General features: G+C 53.9%; 1 protein-coding gene across 3 annotated transcripts in view; it reads right to left on the reverse strand.

Moving 5' to 3' along the window:
• The window catches only part of ZBTB46 (zinc finger and BTB domain containing 46), a 38,630-nt gene that overhangs the window by 2,780 nt on the left and 14,210 nt on the right, over nt 1-21,640 (reverse strand). For 2 of the 3 annotated variants that reach the window (XM_066587815.1, XM_066587816.1), the window contains exons 4-5: nt 13,051-13,332; nt 9,774-9,949 (exon numbers count right to left, since the gene is read on the reverse strand). In XM_066587815.1, the coding sequence (XP_066443912.1) occupies nt 9,774-9,949; nt 13,051-13,332 (458 nt within the window). The remainder of the gene's footprint in view (nt 1-9,773; nt 9,950-13,050; nt 13,333-21,640) is intronic. The other variant, XM_066587817.1, reaches the window with a different exon arrangement.

Genomic DNA, 21,640 nt, shown 5'->3' on the forward strand with positions numbered 1-21,640 from the left:
TGGAGTGCAGCATAAAATCACGTGACCAGTTTTCCGTGGATCCGTTTCCGTGTGAATCCACATTAGATGGAAAATCCAGCGATCGGAGCGATTCCAACAAGGCCGGTCATCGGGGCTAGACTCTCCGTATGGAGAGCAGATAAGGTGCCAGTTTAGTAGTACTTTAAGTGGTTGCTATGGGAAACGCCACCATTTTCCCCTCACGCTAATTTCAGAACTAATTATCTTTACGTATACTTATGATTTCTCCGTTTATCACAGCCCAGCACCAGCAGGGGGCAGTAGGCAGTCAGTAAGGTGTGTCTGGCGCCCTGCACCTGAGGGAGTCACCGCAGCAGATTAATCATTAGCTCGTTTCTCAAATCCTCTGCGTCTCCAAGACTCCATTGTTATGGCGGCCGTCGCCACCCGGCGCATAAATGATTGACCCATAACTTTCCGCACTACATAGTTTCACTTCACTAGTTTGTCTTAAAGGGGCAGCGTCCATTTACTCACCGTTTCAATTCTCTATGAATCAGGTGAATAAATTCTTCTAACCTCGTCTCTCCCGCATCGTATCCCTTACTGACCCCCTCTGGCGCTAGCATGCGTGCGAGGAGCATCCACTCCTCATGTCCCTTACCTGACCAGATTCCAACATTTGCTGAACTGGATCAATTTTAGAGACTTGGAAGGGACGAGGTTTCAGGTGAACCCCACCAGCAACACACGGCATGCGGGACAGCCCCCCACAAGACGCTACAGAGCCGATGTACCAAGAGCCGGAGGTCTGAAGATCCACCTGCACTTACAGGACTGTACTTACCATATACACCATCCTACCAGAAGTACTTGAACAAGAATCACAAGTAGTCATTATTTCCATAGGTTAATACTGACTGCGGCTCCTTTGGCCCTAATGACATTGGAAACTCTTCGTGGCATATTTTTTTTCTACATGTCATGCACTTCAGCTGCTGCTTCCCTCCATTCAACCTGCAAATGTCTGTAAGTTCTCTCTAAGAAGATGGACGCTTTTTATATTTCCTGACCTAACATTCCAGTTCATTCCACAGATGCTCAATAGGGTTCAAGTCGGGACTCCATGCAGGCCGGTGCAATCGTGTAACATCCATATCCTCAAAACCAATGGGAAATGGCGTTGTATTTGTGACAAGGCGTGTTGTCTGGTTGTAAGTATGGCCGACCATTCCCAGAGTATTGCCACATTGTCAGCAGCACATTATTGTCTAGAATTTAAGGTACACCTCAGTGTTCATGGCTCGTCATTACAACCAACAGACTGAGACCATGCTATGTAACTCAACAGAACCTCCGCCGTATGTAACTGTTGGCACAAGACACTCAGGGCAAAAGACTATTCCCAAGCTGCTTCCACACACAGGTATCTCCATCAGATGTGAAGATTGAGTAGCGCGATTCATCACTCCATAGAGCGTTCTTCCGTTGTTCAAATGTCCAATGACGACGTTCATTGCCCCAATGTAGACGGACCGATGCATCTTCTTTGAGAAACCTCACTAGATGTTTGCAGGATGAGTGGAGGGAAATACCAGCTGAATGTATCAGAGGTTAGTAGTAGTATGCCATGGAGAGTATCTGATGTCATTAGGGCCAAAGGAGCCGCAGTAAGTATTAGCATATGGCAATAAAAGACTACTTTTGATTCTTGTTCAGGTGTCCAATAACTTCTGGTAGAAGAGCGTAGAGAAGGTATAAACTAGCAGAAGTGAAGGAGCTAATCTAGAAGACTAATCACTCTCCTACACAGCATGTAGTCAAAAATCCAGATCCATCACTCTCTCCATACCGGTGTCCTATACTGAAATAACAGCAGCGTACCTGAATAGGAAGACATGGATGTAGTACATGATTATATGGCCCCTGGGGGCCCCGGAACATAGATTTCAAACCTTGCGTTTTGGCCCCTGTAAGAGAGTAAAACCTAATTGCAAAGTTGAAGATCAGCATGTGAGAAGCAGAAATCCTCTTTCCACGTCTCTTGAAGGCGTCTCCTTCTGCTATGATGGGGACGGATCATTCAGGAAGTAGTGTGCAGGAGATTCGGGTGCCGACCTGCGTTGGGCCTCCTTTTGAGTACACATTCGCACAAGCCATACTATCAGTAATTATGTTCCCTTACTTCAGTCATAGCTGCGGTCCCACAGGACTTAAAACACAGAAAGCGGATTTCTGTTGCTCTTCAACTTTGCAGGGGCCACAACACAATCAAAATCCATGTTCCGGGGCCCCCAGGCACTCATGAGTAGTACCACCTGGTAGCACATCCACGCCTTCCTATTCAAGTACATCATTGTTATATCACTATAGGACAGCAGTAGTGAGATAGTAAGCGCCATATTTCTATCCATAGGGGGCGGCGTCAGAGGAGCGCTGCTCTGCTGCACCGGGGCGGCGTCAGAGGAGCGCTGCTCTGCTGCACCGGGGCGGCGTCAGAGGAGCGCTGCTCTGCTGCACCGGGGCGGCGTCAGAGGAGCGCTGCTCTGCTGCACCGGGGCGGCGTCAGAGGAGCGCTGCTCTGCTGCACCGGGGCGGCGTCAGAGGAGCGCTGCTCTGCTGCACCGGGGCGGCGTCAGAGGAGCGCTGCTCTGCTGCACCGGGGCGGCGTCAGAGGAGCGCTGCTCTGCTGCACCGGGGCGGCGTCAGAGGAGCGCTGCTCTGCTGCACCGGGGCGGCGTCAGAGGAGCGCTGCTCTGCTGCACCGGGGCGGCGGTATTTTTATAGGACCTATATTTAGTATTATAAGCACATTAAAGATTTATTTAGTCAGGACTTAATGGTTTTGATGAGCATCAACAATCCTGAGCAGAGAGGACTTTTACACGGGCCGACTGTCGACCAAAAAAAAAAAAAAAAAAAATCATTCAAACAAACACTTCCCAGCGATAGTCGTCTGAAGCAGGAGTGGCAGCCAACAGCATACCGAGTGAGGAGCTGCTCACTGAAATGACTAATGACCGACTTTTCGTCATCGATGCACAACTGCCTGTTCGCAGCGAATGGCGACAGATAACGGAGAAGGCATCTCCAGCGCGGTCCGCCTCCACTCATAAGAGCGAGAGACGTCCCATGTAAGAGCGCCCTACACCCGAGCAGCAGTCAGCAGGGGGCGACACCGAGCACCAGACTTCCTCCCAGGGTAAGGCGGATATAAATGATATATTATTATTCAGCATATATCCCGTTTTATAAATGGCCGTCGCCCCGAAGCGCAGGAATCAGGCCGCGCGGATATTAATAACTCCTCCAGTTTGGGAACGGTGTTACTGGGTCGCGTCCTTCCGAGAACAGGATTCCTCCGAAGACTCAGAACTTGTATTATATGTAAAGAGGAGACATCCTTAAAGCACCTGCTGCAAGCGACGCCTCGCAGTTAACCCCTTCGTGACCGGCCTATTTGGAACCTTAAAAGGAACAAGCGATTTTCATCGTCGCATTGCGAGAGCCATAACCCGCTGACAGCCGCATGGGGCTCGTTTGTGGGAGGAGTTGTATATTTTAATGGCCGCACTCCGGGGTCCATATAATGGGGTGTAGAACTTTTTTTTGCATTTTTTATTTTTAGATTTTTTTTACTACTTTTACAAAAAAAACCACATGTTTTGAAAGAGAAAACAACTGACTCGGCATCGCTGCATTCCAAGGCCGCCTGCAGAATTCTCGCAGCAAGATCCGAACCGCGCCCCTGCAGGGACCTGTGCGGGTCTCACCTGCTCCGATGCGCTGGCTGCCAGCCATCAGTCGCATGCGCAGAGCGGAGCCGGCCCCTCATTACTGACATCTGTGTGGGGCTCTATGAGACCCGCACAGAAATAGAACACGCCACGATGTGTTTTCTGCGTGTGATTTCACGCGGACAAATCGCGGCCGTCTGCCTAGGATTGCGTTTTCTAATGCAATCCTATGGCAGCTTCCACGGGCAGAAATTCTGCGGGAAATCCCACTGTGGAATTTCCGCCTGTGTGCCGGGGGCCTAAGGGCCCTTTTTACTTTTCCGGCCTCAGAGCTCTTTAAGGGCTTGTTTTTTGCAGGAAGAGTTGTAATAAAAAGCCAATCCAGAAGTCACATGGACCTCAAAAACTACATTTTTTCAGGAAGCAAACAAACCAAAAACAATTCTAGCGTTACAGTGTTCACCATGTGCGCTAAATAAATTATCGTCACTGTCCGAGTCGTTACGGACCTGGTGATACCACTTGTGCTACTTTAAAAAAATAAAAATTTGTATCTTATCCATTTAAAAAAATCAGGTCTTTGGGGGGAAATTTATTTATTTTTTAAACTTTTTTTTTTTTTTTACTTTAAATTAAAACTGAGCTTTTTTGACTCAATTTAGTCCACGGAGGAAACTTAAAGATCTCAGCATTCAGACGGCTGTGATAGTACACTGCATTACTTATGTAGTGCATTCTACTAAGCCTATGAGAGCAGTTTATTAGACTGGGAGGTGGGGCCTAATAGGCTGAGTTACATGGCAGACAGGGTGGCCTTTGTCAGGCTTCTAGCTACCATGGAAACCCAATAATACACTGCAATCCCACTGCATGGTGTGGATGGGTGATAGAAAGAGCCTCCTCCCCATCATCTTAGATGCTGCAGTTGCCATAGATTGCGGCAGGTAAGGGGTTAAAATACCAGCAGCTGAGGTTTCTTAGCATCTGGCTGTTTGAGCAGGAGCCTGGCTGTCCGTAGTCAACCGAGCCACCGCCTTAAAGAGATGTATGTGCAGGTTTAAAGCCCATTAGGGATATCAGTAAAAAGGCATATTGCGGTCACGAAGGGGTTAAAGGGGCGTGGCACTTTTATGAGGCCTTCAGTTTACTAGAACCACCCCGGTTTCTCTCCACACAAACAATAGGGGGGCAGATCCACTCCGATGCCCGGCAGTCTCCGTGGGCACAAGCATGATTAAAAATGGGTCTGTTCAGACTTCCTGCATGATGTGCGAGCGGTGGAGCCCCCTAGAGTGCTGCACAGGATATGGCAGCGTCTCCATGTGACCCATCTGCTAAACAGGAAGCAGCGGCCAGCAATGACCCATTTTCAGGCCTTGGACATGGCGGGTTGTAGGTCAGTGAGGAGGAAATGGTCAGACCGGTCCCAGTCACCGGCTCGCTTCTGCGAAGTCTCTACTTACAATAAGGGACCACGAAGCTTCAGAGCCGGTGACCCAGAAAGGATCCTGTATTATATGTCATGCATCCTCCGCAGGGTAACGTGGGTGGATGTGAGTGATATCCTGAGTAACCGGGGGGTGCATGCAGGTTATATCACACTCCATGCAACACAGGAGGAGGAGGGGTCATGAGTCCCCAGTGCAATGCAGAGACACCATAACGGGGGGCTCGCGACAGGCAGAGAGAGACACACACCGTAACGGGGGGTGCAAGAGGCAGAGAGAGACACACACCCTAACGGGGGGTGCAAGAGGCAGAGAGAGACACACACCCTAACGGGGGTGCAAGAGGCAGAGAGAGACACACACCCTAACGGGGGGTGCAAGAGGCAGAGAGAGACACACACCCTAACGGGGGTGCAAGAGGCAGAGAGAGACACACACCCTAACGGGGGGGTGGGGGTGCAAGAGGCAGAGCGAGACACACACCCTAATGGGGGGGGGGGGTGCAAGAGGCAGAGAGAGACACACACCCTAACGGGGGGGGGGGGGGGTGCAAGAGGCAGAGCGAGACACACACCCTAATGGGGGGGGGGGTGCAAGAGGCAGAGAGAGACACACACCCTAACGGGGGGGTGGGGTGCAAGAGGCAGAGAGAGACACACACCCTAACGGGGGGGGGGGGGGTGCAAGAGGCAGAGCGAGACACACACCCTAATGGGGGGGGGGGGGGTGCAAGAGGCAGAGAGAGACACACACCCTAACGGGGGGGGGGGGGGGGGGTGCAAGAGGCAGAGCGAGACACACACCCTAATGGGGGGGGGGGGTGCAAGAGGCAGAGCGAGACACACACCCTAACGGGGGGGGGGGGGGGTGCAAGAGGCAGAGAGAGACACACACCCTAACGGGGGGGTGGGGTGCAAGAGGCAGAGAGAGACACACACCCTAACGGGGGGGGGAGACAGAGCGAGCCAGCCACCGTAACGGGGGGTGCAAGGGGCAGAGCCACCGTAACGGGGGGTGCAAGGGGCAGAGCCACCGTAACGGGGGGTGCAAGGGGCAGAGCCACCGTAACGGGGGGTGCAAGGGGCAGAGCCACCGTAACGGGGGGTGCAAGGGGCAGAGCCACCGTAACGGCGGGGTGCAAGGGGCAGAGCCACCGTAACGGCGGGGTGCAGGAGGCAGAGCCACCGTAACGGGGGGTGCAGGAGGCAGAGCCACCGTAACGGGGGGTGCAGGAGGCAGAGCCACCGTAACGGGGGGTGCAGGAGGCAGAGCCACCGTAACGGGGGGGGGGGGGGGTGTGCAAGAGGCAGAGCCACCGTAACGGGGGGTGCAAGAGGCAGAGCCACCGTAACGGGGGGTGCAAGAGGCAGAGACAGAGCCACCGTAACGGGGGGGGGGGGGGGGGGGGAACAGGCAGAGACAGAGCCACCGTAACGGGGGGTGCAACAGGCAGAGACAGAGCCACCGTAACGGGGGGTGCAACAGGCAGAGACAGAGCCACCGTAACGGGGGGTGCAACAGGCAGAGACAGAGCCACCGTAACGGGGGTGCAACAGGCAGAAACAGAGCCACCGTAACGGGGGGGGTGCAACAGGCAGAGAGAGACTAACGGGGTGCAATATACAATGCCGACCCCTTATGCATCCCACTCAGGTTAGGGGTATTACTACAGCATGTGTCTATGGTAAAATGGGAGGTCAGCTGTGACTTACGAAAACAGTCCTTGTTGCCCCTAGCAACGAAGCTGATCTAGCACCCGATTGCTTGGTTGCTAGGGACAACAAAGACTGTTTTCAGATCATTTGTACTGATTAGATCATGGCTGGTATGTTTGCATTTTGGGCTATGATCGCTATGGAAGAATCCGCTGCGCCGTTTGCTTATACTCGCTCCTTTCTAATGAGCATCTTGAGCAGCAGCAATGCTTGCTGGGAACCAATGGATGCCGCGGTGCTGCTCATCCAGCAACAAAGTGTCGCGCGAACGGCGGAAAAGACTATGAAGGATGTCGCCGTACATAGTGCGAAAAAATCAGGCCGGCAAAATCCGTGCGGCATCACAAAAACAGAGTTGCGCTCCTTCGGGCCGCGGTGGAAAATCACGTACCAAAATTTCCATAAGGGCCGCTTTAGCCGTTCTGCATCTCCGCGCATAAGATGCATCACTGAAGCAAACAAAAGCGACGCTGAAGGAAGGGATTTTGAACGAAAAACGGTAATAGATTGCAAAAATGACATGCAGGAAGTCTGTTGCCGGCCCTTCCAGAGGCTCAAACGGCCGGCCGGGGACATAGCCCAAACTGATGAGACGCCGGAGAAACAACTGTGGACGACTTGTACCTGGAAACCGCGCTCCTCCGAATTACGGTCATCCATTTGCTGGGCCTTGGATTTTCGGCCTTGCCTGGGAGCCGCCCAATGGCGTTCAGGGAGTTTGTATGTTCCACTTTTTTTACGGCGTAATGAGCGTACTTCGCACCCCATAATTGTAGCATCTGGTACTGCGATAATTCCAGTGGAAGCTTATAGGAACATCTCCATGTGGCTCGCTTCTAATTACGCTCGTTGACGGGTGCCCACAGCCAGGGCATCGAATCCATCGTGACCACGTAAATACCGAAACGCTCAGAAAAATGCGCGGTACGCCACAGACCTCGTTACCGGACTGAATACTGGTGCGAGAAAACACGAGCCGATTCTCCATTTTACCAGATTCTGAATGCAGTAACAAGGCTTCTTCTCGTTTGGGACATTGCTTCTTCACCGCTTCTTTGACGCGGACACATGCTGAAGTAATACCCATGTCGGGGCTGCTGGGTTTGCTGTCATGCGTTGTACATCCTCGGTCCACAGTTGGCCCCAGGGGGCCCCTGTAGGGTCGAGGATATAATGTGGCAGATGATTTGCGATTATAATGATGTAGAGACAACCGCCCGGTCGCCGACTCCTCCGTAATAACGGGACTCTGTATGGCCAGACATGAACACGGCTCATAATGAGGGATTTTTAATTGCACAATGAACGAGACGCTGACCATATAACCATAGTAGCTCATAAAAATCGTGACTGTCCGGTTGCCATGGAAACAGCAGCCGAATTTCAAGGGTCACATATCTAGATGACTTGCACCAGAGCCCCCGAGTGCAAATACTTGTGCAAAAGGGCTGAAGTGCAATAAAAACTGCAGCCGAGGAAACGAGTGATTGCAGGAGGTACAGATGGCGGCGGAGCCTCCTGGGAACGTGGGCCGACGCATCCCGCGAGCCTGACAAGCGGCGCAGTAAGGATGTGTCCTATTGTGCAAGGCAGCTAGACAGAGGATTGCTCGATGAGGTTGCAGAGCTGCACCGAGCCCAAATTGAAGGGTTTTGACCATTTCCTCCCAGTGACCTAAAATCTGAGACCAAAAGGCTGGAAGTAGGCCGTGCCGGGCAGCTGCTTCCTGCACCATTAGTGGAAAACGGGGCCACATACTGAGCACTCAGCAAAGCAGCAAATTAAGGGTTAACATTAGTTTGTTCCTTGCTAACTTTTTTTCTCCTCATTTCAGTCACTATTGATCTGATAATCAGAGATGGAGCAAAGATGTCGCATTCCACTTACACTGCGGGATTGTTCCTCTACTCACTGTCACCCCCTGCTGAATAATACACCATATACTACCTGCCCGGAAGAGAGGGGTGAGAGGACACGTGTTTTGGCTCAAGAAAGTGATTGTTACTTGTGAATATACCCCAATACCGCCCCCTATGTACAAGAATATAACTACTCTAATACCGCCCCCTACGTACAAGAATATAACTACTATAATACTGCCCCTATGTACAAGAATATACCTGCTCCAATACCGCCCCCTATGTACAAGAAAATAACTGCTCTAATACCGCCCCCTATGTACAAGAAAATAACTGCTCTAATACCGCCCCCTATGTACAAGAAAATAACTGCTCTAATACCGCCCCCTATGTACAAGAAAATAACTACTATAATACTGCCCCCCTATGTACAAGAAAATAACTACTATAATACTGCCCCCTATGTACAAGAATATAACTACTATAATACTGCCCCTATGTTCAAGAATATAACTACTATAATACTGCCCCCTATGTACAAGAATATAACTACTATAATACTGCTCCCTATGTACAAGAATATAACTACTATAATACTGCCCCCTATGTACAAGAATATAACTACTATAATACTGCCCCCTATGTACAAGAATATAACTACTACAATACTGCTCCCTATGTATGAGAATATAACTACTATAATACTGCCCCCTATGTACAAGAATATAACTACTATAATACTGCTCCTATGTACAAGAATATAACTACTATAATACTGCTCCCTATGTACAATAATATAACTACTATAATACTGCTCCTATGTACAAGAATATAACTACTATAATACTGCTATATACAAGAATATAACTACTATAATACTGCTCCTATCAACAAGTATTTACATACACTTCTCCTGGTGGGGGGGGGGGGGGGGGGCTGCTCTCACATTATAGAATAATGAGCACTTCCAACATTCCGCCTCATACCGTACAATATAAACATCCATAAGCATGCAGCAGGGACAACAGCCCGCCGCTCAATTCCCCCTCTTACCAGTGTGTGGCGCTTCATGTGCTCCCTCCTTGTAAACTTCTTCCCGCAGATCTCGCAGGGATACGGCCGCTCCCCTGTGTGCGACCGCATGTGTCTCTTCAGGATGCACTGGTGCATGGCGGAGAAGCTGCAATACGGACACTTGAACTTCTTCCGGATAACCGTGAACTCGTTCACTGCAGGAGAGGGAGGCGGATCAGGGTCAACTGCAATACCGGAACACGCCACACATGCATTGTATATAGTACAGTACTGTAGCGCTGCTGAGCAGACCTGGCCCACGTGTACAGACTGACCCTTTAATACTCATTGTCTTGGAGCTTTCCAGTAATACATCAAGACATCCCCTCCCCCTCCCATCTTCTGCCCGATGCCATGTCTGACATCACACACCGCGCCGGCCTAATCAGTGTCCTCAGATAACCGGACAGGATGGCTGCAATGCAAGGAGCGAGCCCGGGGGGCCACCATGTGCCACCGCCTCCCTGCATGCAGCCATATAGGGGGCCACCATGTGCCACCGCCTCCCTGCATGCAGCCACAGGTGCTGTCACGGGAGCCACCCGCCTACATACAGCAAAAAGGAGGTCACCCTAGACTGCCATATCCCTCCATACAGCCAGGAAGGTGGATGGGAGTCCCCTTCTGCAGCTGCTTCATCCATGCAGTCAAGAGGGGAAGGGTCACCTTGTGTAGCCACCTCCCGCCATAAAATCAATGGAGCCATCACCTTCCTGCATACAGCCAAGGGTGGGGTCAGGAAAGCAGTCCCCCCCCCACATAGCGCCACCATAGACTGCCACTTCCCTTCATGCGGCCAGGTATGGGGGGGGGGGGGGGTCACTTTGCATTGCCGCCTCTAGCCATGCAGCCAAGGGAAAGCGTAGGGGAGGGGGAACGTCCAGCTTGCATACAGCCACCGCCTCCTTGCATAAAGCCAAGAGGGAAGTCACCGTGCAGCCGACTAGTCGGGTCATAGAGCAAAAATGGAGGTCACTCTTGACATGCAGCCGGGAAGAGGGAGGAGGACCACCACCTGCGGCTACCTCATGCTTACAGCCAGGAGGAAGTGGAGAGTCACTGCCTCTCTTCATGTAGTTGGACGGGATACGGAGGTCAGCTTGCGCTGCCGCACGCTCACCTGCAGCCAGGGGGCGACCATCATGTCTTTATACCTCCCCGCTTACAGCCAAAAGGGAGGACCCATTACATCCCATGTCAGTATCTGCATACTGGGCCACACGCCGCCCCGCGTTGCATCCTACGCCGGGCCATACGCCGCCCCGCGTTGCATCCTACGCCGGGCCATACGCCGCCCCGCGTTGCATCCTACGCCGGGCCATACGCCGCCCCGCGTTGCATCCTACGCCGGGCCATACGCCGCCCCGCGTTGCATCCTACGCCGGGCCATACGCCGCCCCGCGTTGCATCCTACGCCGGGCCATACGCCGCCCCGCGTTGCATCCTACGCCGGGCCATACGCCGCCCCGCGTTGCATCCTACGCCGGGCCATACGCCGCCCCGCGTTGCATCCTACGCCGGGCCATACGCCGCCCCGCGTTGCATCCTACGCCGGGCCATACGCCGCCCCGCGTTGCATTCTACGCCGGGCCATACGCCGCCCCGCGTTGCATTCTACGCCGGGCCATACGCCGCCCCGCGTTGCATTCTACGCCGGGCCATACGCCGCCCCGCGTTGTATTCTACGCCGGGCCATACGCCGCCCCCCGTTGTATTCTATACTGGATTATATAGGGGCCGTGAGCTCTTCCTTCTTGCATTTGAACCTGCTGACTTCTATAAGGGGATTTCCTGTTATTCGGGAAAATCCTCCTCACACATGAAGTGTTCATATACGGAGATGAGCCACCGCTCGCACGTCAGCCGACGTTCTCAGTATGAAGCATTGGCCAGTCCCTGGCACTCCTACACGCCTGCGGCGCGGGGCCCCTGGTGCCTCATGAGCCCCTCAGCATTAGCCTGGGTTTCCAGTTGGGAGAGAGCACACAGCATTATCCCACCCACAAAAGCAAAGAGGAAGCGGACATTTCCGCAGAGCTGGTGGCGCATTAACCCTTTCATTCCAGACGCAGAATGATAAACATTTTATAACTATTTGTCATCAGGGAATTACTAGTTAAACACGGACGCCATCAGCGGAGCCGCCCACATCAAACACTGAAGCCCAACGGGGCGAACCGCGGAGTAAACGATGGGAGGGGAAACCCAAACTTTAAAATGAAGCAACTCAATGACCTCACAAACATCGTTAAAGATCAGAGAGGAAAGCCGAGTCACAAACAGTTCTATACGGTGCAGGCAGCCTCCTCATGACAACACTTCCTGGTTTCAGCCCTGTCATAGGTTGTGTGGATCCAATTCACCATCTGCAGCAATATAGTCGCATCGGAGCACCCGGTCTGAATGGATGTTTGGATCCCTAAGAGAACATGGAGCTATCAGAGCAAAAACAAGAAGAGTTGTCATAGGGAGACAGGAGAAAAGGAGCTGCAGGCATTAGAAGTATACCCCCAAACACGGATAATCCCTTTAACCTGCAATTAAAGGGGTAGGTCTGCTACAAAGGTCTGCCAGTGACCAACTAATACTGAACAGGGGATACGCTTACTAGAACCCCCTGTAGTTTGGCCTGCACACCACAAATCTAGTAAAAGACAAGAAGTGTTGTAAAAGGGAAACAGCAGAAAAGGAGCTGCAGGCATTAGGAGAATACTTCAAAAACACTGATAATCCCTTTAACATTGGCGCTATACACCAGCTAATATTGGAGGAGGATGGATTCTCTTGCTAGGACCCAGTAATTGAAATGCACACCACTGATGTACTAAAAGCTGAGAAGTGTTGTCATAGGAAGAAAGGAGCTGCAGCCATCAGGACTGTAACACCAAACACTGATAACCCCTTTAATCTAAAGTTAAAGGGACTGATCTGTTACAGGAGGTCCCTCGGTGACCATCTAATGGTCCCCCAGTTACCACAGGGGTCCTTGCAAGGGTTCTCTTACAAGGAGCCCTGCGATTAGCTTGCATACCAAAAAAAGGTGAAAAGTGTTGTCATAGGGAAACAGGAGGAAAGGAGCTGCAGGCATCAGGAGTATACCTCCAAAACACCAATAAACCCTTTACTGAATTACTGGTCCACTACAGAGGTTCACCAGGGACCCGCTAATAATGGAGACAAGACCCCCTGTGATTGGCCTACGCACCACTGATCTAGCAAAAGACGAGAAGGACAGAGAAAGAAGAGAGGAACTTACGAGAGAGCGAGTGGGTACCTTTGGGCAGGTATTCGAAAAGCAAAGAACTCTCCTCGCCCAGGACATCGGCCTTGAGAGACAGCAGGCTGTTTTTGCTCAGGAGGGCGCTGCGCAGGTTGGAGACGCTGGTGACCCGTGGGTGATTGTCTTTCTCCAGACTCAGCGTGTGAGGTAAGTAATTGGGCTCCCCGCCTTGTAAGGACTCTTCTCCTTGGGAGTACAAGTCTACACGTTCCTCCCGGCTGTCAGAGCTGCCCGGCTCTATCACGGTCACGTCATCACCTGAAAGAGAGCAAGAAAGGAAGAGGTTAAAGCAAGAGAAGGGAAGAGTCACCATATCGGGTACAGATTGCCCTGCCTCAATGAGCACCAGAACGAAGCGTGTGCTGAATGTAAATGACTCTCGAGGTCTCATGGTGGATAATGCGGGCAATAGAGTTTCCTGGTCAACATTTCCCCTAGTTGTGCGGTCACATGCAGGCTCAGCGTGGCGAGAGCGCTGCTGTATTTGCATACGGTGCCCAATTTATTCTGGTTTCCCGATTATCCAATGCTATATGACGCCCTGAGAAGACTTATTGGCCTTTCCCACCTGGACTACTGCAACCCAGACCTCGAATATGTAAACTCTCATTACTCTCCGAGATGGTGCCAACATATTCTGCAGCATGGTATGGAAATTACATTGGGTTCTTTCGTTCAAGAACCCAGAGTCTAGAATTTACCTCTGCTTACAAATTTCATGGGATATCAAATACCCCGCCTACGTCATGTAATCTACACACGTGACCTCCCGGCGCCCAGATTGGTTCAACCCCGCCTTTCGTCACGCCCCTCGAGTAGGATGGGTGAGGAGAGTCAAATGTCCCGGATCTTGGCATGATCATTAGGCTGTGTTTACACGGGCGAGTCTCCCATACACATTGGAAGATGCGCAAAACCCGTAAGGAAACGGACCCCAATGTTCTCAATGGGTCCATTTACATGTGCGATTTTTCTATTTTTCTGATATTTGGCAGAAAACACGCCTATTACTTGCCATGGGCGAGGGGGGAAAAAATGCAGGAAATACAGTTTTGGGCCGTGAAAAGGCTGTATATGTCGAAGACCAAAACTAAATCCACCAAGAACTCGCATCTTGTCTGGTTATTGTATTGGGGGGAGGGGGGAGAACGGGAATGTGCGTCGTATCACTGTATTGTCAGCTTTCCCTTGCCGCCATTATCTCGTTACGCCATTTATTTGTGCCCGTGTCGGACTTGCCGTAAGTTCTCCTATTGCTTGTGCAGCAGGAAACAATATACATAAAACATGACGCAAGCCTTCGGAGAATCTCAGGCGCATTTCACGGTCAGGTAGGCAAGGGTTAACCGGAGATAGCTCTGGTCAGATTAGTTCAGCCATGAATTATAGAACAGTCCGAGCCCATTAAAGCAGCGAGCGCGAGGTACATGATACACGGCAGAGAGGGGGCGGCTCATCCTCGTGGTAGATTGAAAATAGCGAGCCGCGTTCTTCCCGACCGCCAGCGGACTCCACGAGGAGGAGGAAAGGAAACGGGCGCCTCAACGCGACGGAGACTAGCCAATTTGCTAGAGTTGCCAGCGAGGCATGAGGCATGATATGCCTCGCTGTTCCTAACAGATGAATCGATTGCATGCGTTCTGATCAAGGATACATTCGCCAAGTGTACGTGAACGCGGTTTGATGCACCTTCCATAGACTTCTGAACTCCCTTTAGTTCAGCAATGGCGGCCGGTAGATAGCGGATTACCAGACGGTCTGGATCATAGGATGAAGGTAGAAAACTCCTTATAACCAACTTGAAAGGACAAAGGCCAATCTGCTGTCTGATTGTCTCCGCTTTGTCTTCTGCGCCAATTCTTACATTTCGCATTTTGTAGTTTTGCGCCAACACAAACGCCGGATTATTCGGGTTTTTGGACCATCAAACGCCGAATTAAAAGGAACTTCAGTCTAATAAAATCAACACAAAACTAAAACCATAAAAGTAACAAAGATGAAACAAAGTTGTAATAAACGATACATTGTAGCAAACGGTGGAGCCAATTAGCACTTCGGTTCTCCGTGAAGTAGAACTTTTTACACGTTGGGGGATTTGGGGCTTGTAAGGCGGCCAAGTCTATAATTAGGAAGTTGGAACCGCAGGTGGGAGTTACTTTCCCCCCAGGGGGGCAGCATGTTGGAGAGTTTCTCTGTAGGGAGGTAACAGAGCTGCACAGGTGCCTCCGAGGGAAGGCGAGCTCCGGGCGACAAGCAGACACTCTGGGTGTGAGCCACAAGAAAGGGGGCAATTAGGGATTAACCGGATTTACCGAGGGGGTGGAGGAGGCAGGGAGCGCCACATCACCACGCCAACAGGTCTGCCGAGAGGAAGTCACAGGGGTGGCTGCAAAAAACTTGATAGAAGGCAGAAAGGGGTGTAGAGGAGGGGGAGCTAAGGGTTAAGTTCAGAGTTGGGGGCCCAGAGGAAGAGTGTTAGATTTGAGGCGGAAAGGCAGAGCAGAAGTTGAGGGCTGGCGCTGGGGCGCAGAGAAGCGACCGCGGGCTGGCGCTGGGGCGCAGAGAAGCGACCGCGGGCTGGCGCTGGGGCGCAGAGAAGCGACCGCGGGCTGGCGCTGGGGCGCAGAGAAGCGACCGCGGGCTGGCGCTGGGGCGCAGAGAAGCGACCGCGGGCTGGCGCTGGGGCGCAGAGAAGCGACCGCGGGCTGGCGCTGGGGCGCAGAGAAGCGACCGCGGGCTGGCGCTGGGGCGCAGAGAAGCGACCGCGGGCTGGCGCTGGGGCGCAGAGAAGCGACCGCGGGCTGGCGCTGGGGCGCAGAGAAGCGACCGCGGGCTGGCGCTGGGGCGCAGAGAAGCGACCGCGGGCTGGCGCTGGGGCGCAGAGAAGCGACCGCGGGCTGGCGCTGGGGCGCAGAGAAGCGACCGCGGGCTGGCGCTGGGGCGCAGAGAAGCGACCGCGGGCTGGCGCTGGGGCGCAGAGAAGCGACCGCGGGCTGGCGCTGGGGCGCAGAGAAGCGACCGCGGGCTGGCGCTGGGGCGCAGAGAAGCGACCGCGGGCTGGCGCTGGGGCGCAGAGAAGCGACCGCGGGCTGGCGCTGGGGCGCAGAGAAGCGACCGCGGGCTGGCGCTGGGGCGCAGAGAAGCGACCGCGGGCTGGCGCTGGGGCGCAGAGAAGCGACCGCGGGCTGGCGCTGGGGCGCAGAGAAGCGACCGCGGGCTGGCGCTGGGGCGCAGAGAAGCGACCGCGGGCTGGCGCTGGGGCGCAGAGAAGCGACCGCAGGCTGGCGCTGGGGCGCAGAGAAGCGACCGCAGGCTGGCGCTGGGGCGCAGAGAAGCGACCGCAGGCTGGCGCTGGGGCGCAGAGAAGCGACCGCAGGCTGGCGCTGGGGCGCAGAGAAGCGACCGCAGGCTGGCGCTGGGGCGCAGAGAAGCGACCGCAGGCTGGCGCTGGGGCGCAGAGAAGCGACCGCAGGCTGGCGCTGGGGCGCAGAGAAGCGACCGCAGGCTGGCGCTGGGGCGCAGAGAAGCGACCGCAGGCTGGCGCTGGGGCGCAGAGAAGCGACCGCAGGCTGGCGCTGGGGCGCAGAGAAGCGACCGCAGGCTGGCGCTGGGGCGCAGAGAAGCGACCGCAGGCTGGCGCTGGGGCGCAGAGAAGCGACCGCAGGCTGGCGCTGGGGCGCAGAGAAGCGACCGCAGGCTGGCGCTGGGGCGCAGAGAAGCGACCGCAGGCTGGCGCTGGGGCGCAGAGAAGCGACCGCAGGCTGGCGCTGGGGCGCAGAGAAGCGACCGCAGGCTGGCGCTGGGGCGCAGAGAAGCGACTGCAGGCTAGCGCTGGGGCGCAGAGAAGCAATTGATAGTTAATGTTGGTGTACAAGAGACTGAGGGTTGGAATTGGGGTACGCGGGTATAGCTGGGGGTAAAGGTAAAAGATGGGGTATTAAGGCAGAGTGTAAATATGGGGTTGAGGGTTAAAGTGGGAGTACAAGTTCGGGGAGACGATGGCTACAGAGGGGCTCAGAGATGAGGTTCAAAGACAAAGTGGAAGCCAAAAAGATTAATGATACCGGGGCAAGGACATAAGGTGCTGGGGCGCAAGTGGGGGGTACGACAGGGATTTGAGGGTACGGGAACATCTATACAAGCACATGGGGGAGATGAGGTTACAAACTTGCCGTATTTGGGGGTACAACACCCCCACAGTCACAACCTTACACTGTTTTACTTATCTGTCTATAAGTTTATTTGCATCATGTTCAGATGGGAGCACGGCGCAGGCGAGCGGCGCAGGCGAGCGGCGCAGCGGCAGCACGGGGACCCCCACAACGAGCGGCTGGGACACACATCACCACCTGTTATTCTGGGTGACAATCCCTGAGCAGCTCCACACCCCAGCTTCTCCACCTGCAGACAGACCTCCTGCAGGGGGCGCCCTACAGGAATGATGAGCAGGTGAGAGAGGACGGGCGTACTGCGCTCCAGCGGCGGGGAATGTGAGAACGGCCTGTGGGAGGCGCTGGGGGGTCTGTGGGAAGGGAGGATTTCTCAGGGTCAGGAATGTGGGGTTGGTGTTTATCTTTTTAGGATCAGCGCTCTGTCCGCCCCCCACCTTACAGCAAAGACCCTGAAGGGCTGGGAAATAAGTCGCAGTTTAGGCAGCCTGCAATATACATAACCCCCCACAAGGGTACCCTAGAATAATGACCCCCAGTTTGGTGTGCCCGCTCTCATCTGCAAACAGAGATAAACCCGATTCCTGTGCACTTCACAAATCCACAATATAATCATCCTGGTTCATGAATAGAACATCAGAAATGCAGTAAAGACTGACACACAAGCAGAGCAGAAGACAAGAGGGCGCAATTGAGCATCCTACGGATATTTATGGTCTCTTGCGATGTTCCAACGGGCACAGTGATGCCAGCTATTAGTGGATGGCATCGGGCGTATTAGCGTGCAGTAGGAAAAATACAGACAAAGCTGAGAACTGGATGGGTTATTACAGGCACCCAGCATCTGGCAGATCCACCCGTCCTCAGATAAGATCTCCTGTCACCCAGGGTGGGGCCAAGTTGCTCATTACACCTGGGCAGGTATATCTCACCTGTGCCCTGGTTACCAGCCTACTGGCCCAGCGGCAGGTGAGGTCTCATCTGGTTATCTGACGGGGGAGGGATTGACGCCGGCGCGGTCCATCGACCAAAATTGTGCCAGACCATATCTGCCCGGCACATCGCGTCACTAATGCCACTCCTCGGCTCTGGTCAGCCATCTATATATTCGCCCATGTGGCACAACGCGTTCTGAGTTTGCAGATCTCAGAAATGAAGTTGCAAACAGTTACAAAACTACAACTCCCAGCATGCCGAGGGTTATAGTTTAGCACCAGCCGAAAACTGACAGATGGGTGCCAACTGCATTATGGGGGGCAACGATTGCTGCAGCGACTCCTAGTCTGCAGCTACACGTGCGTTAGATGGCGGCGGTCCGGAGCGCATCACTTGCCGGGCGTGTTACAGGCACATAGCATGCATTGCTGACCGAGGAGCTTGCAATCCAGTATGGAGATACGACTCCGCAGCTGGACTATGATGGAAGTGCCTCTCAGGTGCAACAATAGGGGCGTGGAAGGGTTAAAGCGGCTGAAGCAGACACTGCGGTTACCATAGGGAAAAGAGGGAGGGGGTGCGGAGCGAGCTGGGGGGGGCAGATCTGGAGCCTGGGGGAATAGCAATGTAGGGTGGGGATAGGAAAACAGAATTAAACCCTCAAATTCCCTCCATCTGCGAGTGCAGCAGGAGGGGATCAGCGGCGGGCGAGCAGAGGCACCGGCCCCAAACGTGGAAGAGTCACATGTATTTAGACAGAACCCTCCGATTACCGGTCAGATCCGCAGCGGATCATTAATTCAGGGATTAGATCCATCCAGGAAGAATCTGCTGGCTGTGGAAATGCTTTTGGGGTCTTCCCATCCACATATAGCTGCAGATCAGGGGTCCCGGCCCACCTGGTGGGGAACAGTCACATGTATGCGGCTCTCAGCAGTCACTTCTATAGGAGAACACCACATCCATAGAAGTGAATGGTCAATGATCAGCTCACTATGTGGGCGTGGGTACAGAGGGCGAGACCCCGAGGGCCGCTGCCAGGGGGTGCAGAGGGCGAGACACCGAGGGCCGCTGCCAGGGGGTGCAGAGGGCGAGACACCGAGGGCCGGTGCCAGGGGGTGCAGAGGGCGAGACACCGAGGGCCGCTGCCAGGGGGTGCAGAGGGCGAGACACCGAGGGCCGCTGCCAGGGGGTGCAGAGGGCGAGACACCGAGGGCCGCTGCCAGGGGGTGCAGAGGGCGAGACACCGAGGGCCGCTGCCAGGGGGTGCAGAGGGCGAGACACCGAGGGCCGCTGCCAGGGGGTGAGACCGAGGGCCGATGCTAGGGGGTGCAGAGGGCGAGACCAACAGTTGGCATTAGGGAAAGGGGGCGCAAAGAGGAGACCGAAGGCTTGTGCTAGGGAAATGCGGAGGGAAGAGGAGACAGAAAATTGGGGCTGGAGGTGCAGAGGCAAGACCGATGGTTGGCATTAGGGGAAGGGGGGTGCAAAGAGGAGACTGAGGGCTGGTGCTAGGGGAACAGGAAGGGAAGAGGAGACAGAACGTTGGGGGTGTAGAGGCGAGACTGCCGTTTGGCATTAGGGGAAGGGGGCACAAAAAGGAGACCGAGGGCTGGTGCTAGGGGAAAGCGGTGGGAGGAGAAGACAGAAGGTTGGGGCTGGGGGTGCAGAGGCGAGACCAACGGTTGGCATTAGGGGAAGGGGGCACAAAGAGGAGACCAAGGGCTGGTGCTAGGGGAACGGGGAGGGAAGAGGAGACAGGGTTGGCGCTGGGGGGGTGCAGAGGTGAGATTGACGGTTGGCATTAGGGTAAGGGGGCGCAAAGAGGGGACTGACGGTTGGCATTAGGGGAATGGGGAGGGAAGAGGAGACTAATGATTGGCGCTTGGGGTGCAGTGGCGAGACCACTGGTTGGCATTAGGGGAAGGGGGTGTGAAGAGGGTGCAAAGGAGGTGGCCTGGGGCTGGTGCTAGGGATAATGGGCGAAAGAAGAGGAGACAGAAGGTTGGCCTTGGGGGGTGCAGAGGTGACACTGACAGTTGGCATTAGGGAGAAGGGGATGCAAAGAGCAGAACAAGTGCAATCCCCCCTAACGACACAGGAGTTGTGATCAGAACGTTATAGGGCGATGACCCTTTTACGTTTTCTTCTCCGGACGGCCCTGGACTTTAAGAAGGCAACAGAAAGGAAGTCATGAGCATGGCAAAAAATCCCAAGTAATTACTAGAAACCGAGAAAACAAACAGGAACTCCACCCGACACCAGCGGACGAGTGACATCGGCTCCCACCTCCCACACGCCGGATAATTGTTCTCAACGAACCCCGTTGCCGGGAGGATTTGCTGGAGGTAGTGAAACGTAAAAAGCCTTAGGCCAGACAGCTCCTCTAATCCAACTAGATTTAATAGGCTCAGCCTCCAACTCAATGACTTTTTAATGATTTTCTAAAAAGGGTCTAAAGTCCTGGGAGAAATGCCATCCTTCCTCATTAAAGGCGCAGACCCCCCCCCCCCCCTCCACTGTCTACAAGGTATTAATTATAATCATTAGGAAAGTCCATCTATAATATATTCCCTTTACTGTGCTTAATCCATTAATTTCCCTTGCATTTTGGGTGTCCGAGTGGTAGGCCGTCCGCCTACCGCCGAGAAAGCCTGAGGGGTGGAGCTTATGGACACATAATAAGAACAAATCACATTTACAGTTGCTCAGCAGTGAATGGGAAGCCTCAGGGGCGGGGCGGCTGCACCAATCCTCTGGGGCGGAGCTTGTGGACATGCTCAATAAGAACAAATCACACTTATTGTTGCTCAGCAAGGATTTGGAAGCTTCATGAGCGAGCTGGACAGTCGCTGCCAACCTATCCTCAGGGGCGGAGCTTGTGGACATGCTCAATAATAACTAATCACATTTATTGTTGCTCAGCAGTGAATGGGAAGCCTCAGGGGCGGTCCAGCTACACCAAGCAAACCTCAGGGGCGGAGCAAGTGGACATTCTATAAGAACAAATCACATTTATTGTTGCTCAGCGGTGAATAGGAAGCCTCAGGGGCGGTCCAGCTACACCAAGCAAACCTCAGGGGCGGTCCAGCTACACCAAGCAAACCTCAGGGGCGGTCCAGCTACACCAAGCAAACCTCAGGGGCGGTCCAGCTACACCAAGCAAACCTCAGGGGCGGTCCAGCTACACCAAGCAAACCTCAGGGGCGGTCCAGCTACACCAAGCAAACCTCAGGGGCGGTCCAGCTACACCAAGCAAACCTCAGGGGCGGTCCAGCTACACCAAGCAAACCTCAGGGGCGGTCCAGCTACACCAAGCAAACCTCAGGGGCGGTCCAGCTACACCAAGCAAACCTCAGGGGCGGAGCAAGTGGACATGCAAACAAATCACATTTATTGTTGCTCAGCAGTTAATGGGAAGCCTCAGGGTGGTGCTTGAGGTTAAATAAGAAAAAAAAAAT

Source organism: Eleutherodactylus coqui, chromosome 13 (genome assembly GCF_035609145.1).
Source record: "Eleutherodactylus coqui strain aEleCoq1 chromosome 13, aEleCoq1.hap1, whole genome shotgun sequence".
In the NCBI taxonomy this organism is placed as follows: domain Eukaryota; kingdom Metazoa; phylum Chordata; class Amphibia; order Anura; family Eleutherodactylidae; genus Eleutherodactylus; species Eleutherodactylus coqui.